Genomic DNA, 6000 nt, shown 5'->3' on the forward strand with positions numbered 1-6000 from the left:
TTTGCACTGTTGTAACTATGTGGTTTTGTGCAGGTCTTGTAGCTTTAGTTTTTGGTCTTGTTTTGTCTGGTGGATTTGGAGCTCCTTTCCGGGGAACGCGCTAAGATGGTAGTGTGATATTAATACGCAGCAGCCTCTCCGGACTCTGGATTGAGGATTGCCAAACGTTTTGTGGATTTTCTGGTGTAGTCTGTTTTGTCATGTGCTTTTATGATATCATTCTGGAGGAATGTTGTCTCTTTTTTTTTAACTGCATTGCATTTATGGTTTCTAAATGACAATAAACTGAAACTGAACTGATTTTCCAAGTGTCCTACAGAAATGAAAATAAATCAATGGATGAATAAATAAAAAGACAATTCTCAAAGCAAAATCTTAGAGTCCAGAATTGAACTTCTCTGCTCTCGGACACTTCCAATGACCCTTCCCTAAATGTCTCAAAACACAGCATTCCAGGAGCCTACTGACATTTATTCTGTGGACTAAATGGAAATTGACTAGACGCTGTTATCAATTGCTCTTGTTGCAATTAAAAATACTTTGAAGATTTTCAGTCTGCAACTAAATCACTTTTAACTTTCCATTCACAATATTCCTGCAACTAACTACTCAAACATACTCGCATCTCTGCCCTGCTCAAATTCTCCTATTCCCAGCTCTCATTCGTATGATCTGTCTCATCATATGGATGAGAGCTAGGTGGTGGCATTATCATGCAATACAAAAATAATTCCTGGCTTTAGTACTGTTTTAAAATCCTCTGCATCTTAACCTTCAAGGGTAAATATTTCTACTTCTTTAACACCAAGGGATACAAACTTCAATCAGTTTGGCACTCAATTGTTTGGACATTTTATAAAACACTCAGTCCGTTGCCATGCTGCCAAAATTATTTTCAAGTTCAAGTTTTTTCTCAATCAACAGTACACCTGTATACTGCCAAACAAGTCAACTTTCCTTTGGACCAAGGTGCACAAACAACACAGTACAAAAACCTCAGACACATAACACGAAGTAGTATTACCACAAATAAATTTACATACAATAAGGTGCACATACAATGCAAGCTGGTACTTCATACAGATAGGTGCTGGAAGGTGGCATTAACATGCAATGAAAAAGTACTGTTTTAAAATCCTCTGCATCTTCAATAGCAAGGACTTCTTCATCATAAGATCAGGATGACCAGAAAGGGTGCATTTGCTATTTCATTCCTTTCCGCTACCCCACCAAGCCAAACTTTATGAATTACTCCTCCTTTAAATTTTCTAATTTCTCTCTCATCTTCCCTCACTGAACTTTTGTCCATGAGATGCACTTCTTGCTTCCTCAACTTATTGCCACTAGAGCAAATACCAATTTCCCTCACAACCTTTCACGTTGGTTAATTTTGTTAACACTTTGCAGGTTTCCCTAATCTTTCAAATCAGCTGTCATTGCATCCTCTTTTCTTAAAAACTTCCAGCCCATTTCTAACCTCACTTTACTTACTAAAGTTCCTGCACTGTCATCTCCAAGGATTCTGCCCATCCTTCCAAAATCTCCATGTTTGAATATTTCCAAACAGACTTCCAACCCTGCCAAAGTACCAAAGAGTATTTACCAAGATCAAGTTCAAAGTATGTGTATTACCATATACAATACTACCTTGACATTCATTTTCCTGCAGACATTTACAGGGAAAGAAGGAACAGACACAACAGAATTTATAAAAGCTATACAGAAAAACCGGCAAATAACTAGAGTGCAAAAGATAAACTGTGAAAATAAAAAAAAGTACTGAGAGCATGAGTTGTAGAGTCCTTGAATGTGAGTCTGCAGGTTATGGAATCAGTTTAGTTATGGTGAGTGAAATTACCCACATCGGTTCAGATTCCCTCTAATATCAGTTCCTGCCACAAACTCCATTATCACTGATTCAACTGCGCCTCCCCCACCCAACTCCAGCAATTGAGACTAATCTACAGTTTTTGGAAACTTAGTGTCATATTTCATGAACAATGAATTTACACTGTCTTTTTTTCACTCTTTTCCATAGATGCTGCCTGGCCTGCTGAGTTCCTCCAGCATTTTGTGATGGGTTGCTTTGGATTTCCAGCTTCCGCAGATTTTCTTGTGTTTGTAACTGCTGTACCTCAAGTTTCCACACTTCCTTACAACACCAAAGGCAGACATTCAGCTCATTAAACCTAAGGCAGCTCACAGATCAATCAATACCATGCCCCCCAACTAATTTTCCCCATCACTTACTCTTCCCCCAAAACTGTATAATAATGTAGCTTCATTGCTGAGACTAGTGGCATTGTTCCACCCAAACTTGACTGTTCCAATCCACTCCTAGCTGTTAGGACAGAATCTATATTATACTCTTTACAAACTTTGGGGGGGGGGGGAGGGGGGGGGTCATTTAAAAATCTGCCATCTACTTCCTAATTTTATTTACACTAGTGCAATACATTAGCTCCTAGTTACACCAATGCAAATCATCAATTTCAATACCTTCCCTACATCTCTCAAATGGCAATCCTTTGATGCCTATTCTCACTCAATTTTGACCTTAATCACTTAAAATTTTATTATTGCAGAATTTTGCCCTTAGCTGACAATGCCTAAGCTTTAGAATTTTCTGTTTTTTAAGGTATTCTTCAAAATCTACCACTTTGACCAAGCTTTTGGTTATATGCCTTAACATCTGCTTACTTTCTAGGTGCCAAATTGTGTCTGCTTTTATGATCAACATGTGATATGTTGTTATGAAAGCAAAATACAGAAGATGCTGGGAATCTAAAGTAAAAGCTTAATGCTAAAACTAATCATCAGGTTAGAAATAGAGAAACAAATGGACTTAACTCAAATGATGGTCAATTGTCAGAATTTAAAATATTAGAGGAACGTAGATGCTGAAAGGAACAAATGAAATTAAAGGGCGAAGGAGAATATTTAGAAAAAGAGGTTAAATGACAAAAGGGGAGATGGTTCAAAACAAAATGTAATGGATCAAGATGAAAAAGAACAGCTCAGATATGAGCAAAAGTAAATTACAGAATTTCTGAATTCAATGTAGAGCCAGAGGCTGCAAAGCATCTCATCACAAGAGCAGGCACTGCTTCTCAAGATTTACGGTACATGGAATTTCACTTTACTTTGAGATACAGCGTGGAATAAGCCATTCCAGCACTTCAAGCTGCACCACCCAGCAATCCCCAATTTAATCCTTACCTAATCATGGGATATTAACAATAACTAATTAACCTATTAACCAATAGGCCTTTGTACCATGAGAAGAAGCTGGAGGACCAGGAGGAAACCCATACATTCCACAGGGAGGGCACACAGATGATGTTGGAATTGAACTCCAATGCCCCAAGTTGTAATAGGACACGTTAAATGCTACGCTACCATGGCATCCACAGTAAAAGTGCTGGAAGCCAAGGAAGAGGCTAGGATATCAAAGTGACAAGGAGTTTAGGATAGTTATTACAGACTGAATAATTTACTTGACAAAAATACTTCCTTTCCCTTAACCAAGAAATTGCTTCAGTACAGTTGATTGGGCATCCAACCATATTAGTTCAATTTTGCACTTTTTCTAACTTCATATAACCATAAAAACATTATCCTTCTAAATTCACTGTTGGGTTCAACAAATTCAGACAATGCTCCAGATTCCACTTAAACTCATCAGGGACCACTCACTTTACTTGTTGCATTTCAACATCCTTTTGCTTCATCTTCCTACTGTATATGCCATTCCATTTATCCCATTCTCCATACCAAAAAAAACTGCCCACTGAAACTACAAATTTACCATATCTAATCATTTACACTTTTTAATTAAAGATCAACAACATTAAATCTGAATTCTCCTAGACCATTTTTGCTGTTAATTGTTACAACTCTGTACAATATATTTTATCTCATAACTAATACAGCCATTTATTAAAATAGTTAATTAAATTTCCTTTCGAACAAGGAAACTGACCACTTTTTTTTTCATTTGCACTTCGAGATTCTTTTTAATTACAACTGTCCTCCACTCCATGATTTTTTTTCCAGCAAATAGTTGGAAACAACCATTATTTCAAACAAAACAATACATAAACTGGCTTAGCACACAGGCAACATCGACAGAGAGAAATGTACAGAAGCCGAACACTGCTCTTTCTTTCCAGTCCTGACGAAGGGTCTCGGCTTGAAACGTCGACAGCTTATTTCTTTCCATAGATGCTGCATGACATGCTGAAAACCTCCAGCATTTTGTTTGTGTGCGTGTCTTCTAGCATCTGCAGCCTCTCCTGTCCCTGTAAACTGGTTTGCCTATCACCTTAGAACGCAGTGACAAATTAACTTTATTTGCTATTAAATTTTAATTCCGTAAATATCAAGTAATGAATCAATAAGCGGTGAGTTGTGCGTTTCCTGGTTGCTTCGTAGGTTGCCGCGGCGTCTCCTTCTGAAGTGTATGTTGTGGCTAGGCCCTATTAAAGGCCTGATCCTACCAGCCCAAACTAACCATTTCTTAACCAGCCCCCCCCCCCCCCCCCCCATTTCTTCGCCGGGTAGAGTAAATGGGTGAAACAAATTTCCTTTCACGGTGAGAGTATTTACCGGTAATGCAGGCATTCACCGCAGTCGGTTTCTGCGCTGTCACAACATAGTTGTAAGACATGGTGGCGGTCCGTGCCGATCACAGGCTGACTATGGTAAACGCGCTCCTCCACCTTCGCGCTCCGGCTCCGAGTCCACTCCCGCCGCCCACGTCACGTGTCAGGGGAGGGTTCGCCGCGCCGCGCCGCGCCTCGCCGCCGCCATGGCTTCCCCCTTTCCTTCGGGCCTTCAACGAGAAAGTGATTGTATTTCAGTGGCGCAGGTAGTTCAGCAATATATGCAAGGCAGATATCATGGCTTCTTACATATACATACATACACAGAGGGTTCAAAAGATCGTGCAGCAGGTCGTTGAAGTTTATGTTCCAAAGTTTCAGGTGACGTTATCAGACAAGGTGTAGGTACTCACATCTGAGACGGTTGCCGTCATTTTTTGAATGGGTCTTATTATGTACTGTATGTGTTCTGATTCATTCTCGGTTTTAACATCCATTAACACAGGTATTTCAAATTGTGGGCCATGCATTCTTTTTTTTTAAAGATTGTTGAGGCTGCTGGCCTCTATTCCACTTTAACAAAATGATTAGATAAGGAGGTGAAATTATTAAGAATCATGAGGAGTAAATACAGATTGGCAACATCTCCAGCACAATCATGAGGAGGTTCACTACAAGGCTGCAAGCTTAGCTCTCTGCTTTACGCACTTTATACCGCTTAAAGTGTGACTAAGTACATACAGCTCCAGTGTCACATTTAAGTTTGTTGTCAAAATCACTGTTGTTAGCTGAATCAAAGGTGGTGACATATCAGCATATCGTAGGGAGATTGAAAATCTGGTTGAATAGTGCAACCTCTCACTCAAAAGTCAGCAAAACCAATGAGCTGATTATCAACTACAGGAGGAAGAAGACAGGTCCATGAGATAGTCCTTATTGGGGATAGGAAGTGGAGAGGGTCAATAACTTGAAAATCCTTTTAGAGATTGTTGTGTATCCAGTTCTTATGGGCCCCTGCCCATGTTGGGGTTGAAGGAAACGAAGTGGTAGACATTCTAGCCAAACATTCACTTAAAATTAAGGATATAAATGGAGTTGTGACTTTGCATAAAGGGGGAGGTGAAAGCCATAATTTGAAAAGGCTATTTGACCACTAAGACATCAAAGTTGGGATAAGAAAAAGAAAATTTGGCATTTGTGTATCATTCAGAGGATGGTGGGAACCCAACTGGCAGATGAGTTTAAAAGGAGGGAAGATATTATACTTGTTTGTTTACATATTGGACATACTAGGTTGAATAATTCCATGTTCAGAATTAATATGTGTGATTCTGGCATTTGTAGGGAGTGAACTTGTAAAGAAATGGTGCAACGTATGTTGTTTGAATGCAATTCC

The 6000-nt window shown here is 39.2% G+C and overlaps 1 protein-coding gene across 1 annotated transcript in view; it reads right to left on the reverse strand.

Moving 5' to 3' along the window:
• Positions 1 to 4760, reverse strand: part of ddb1 (damage-specific DNA binding protein 1) — an 80721-nt gene extending 75961 nt beyond the window's left edge. The window contains exon 1 of the mRNA XM_073049295.1: positions 4609 to 4760. Coding sequence (XP_072905396.1) covers positions 4609 to 4669 — 61 coding nt within the window. The 5' untranslated portion in view covers positions 4670 to 4760. The remainder of the gene's footprint in view (positions 1 to 4608) is intronic.
• Positions 4761 to 6000: the final 1240 nt, after the last annotated feature.

This window comes from Hemitrygon akajei, chromosome 6 (genome assembly GCF_048418815.1).
Source record: "Hemitrygon akajei chromosome 6, sHemAka1.3, whole genome shotgun sequence".
NCBI classification, from domain to species: Eukaryota; Metazoa; Chordata; class Chondrichthyes; order Myliobatiformes; family Dasyatidae; genus Hemitrygon; species Hemitrygon akajei.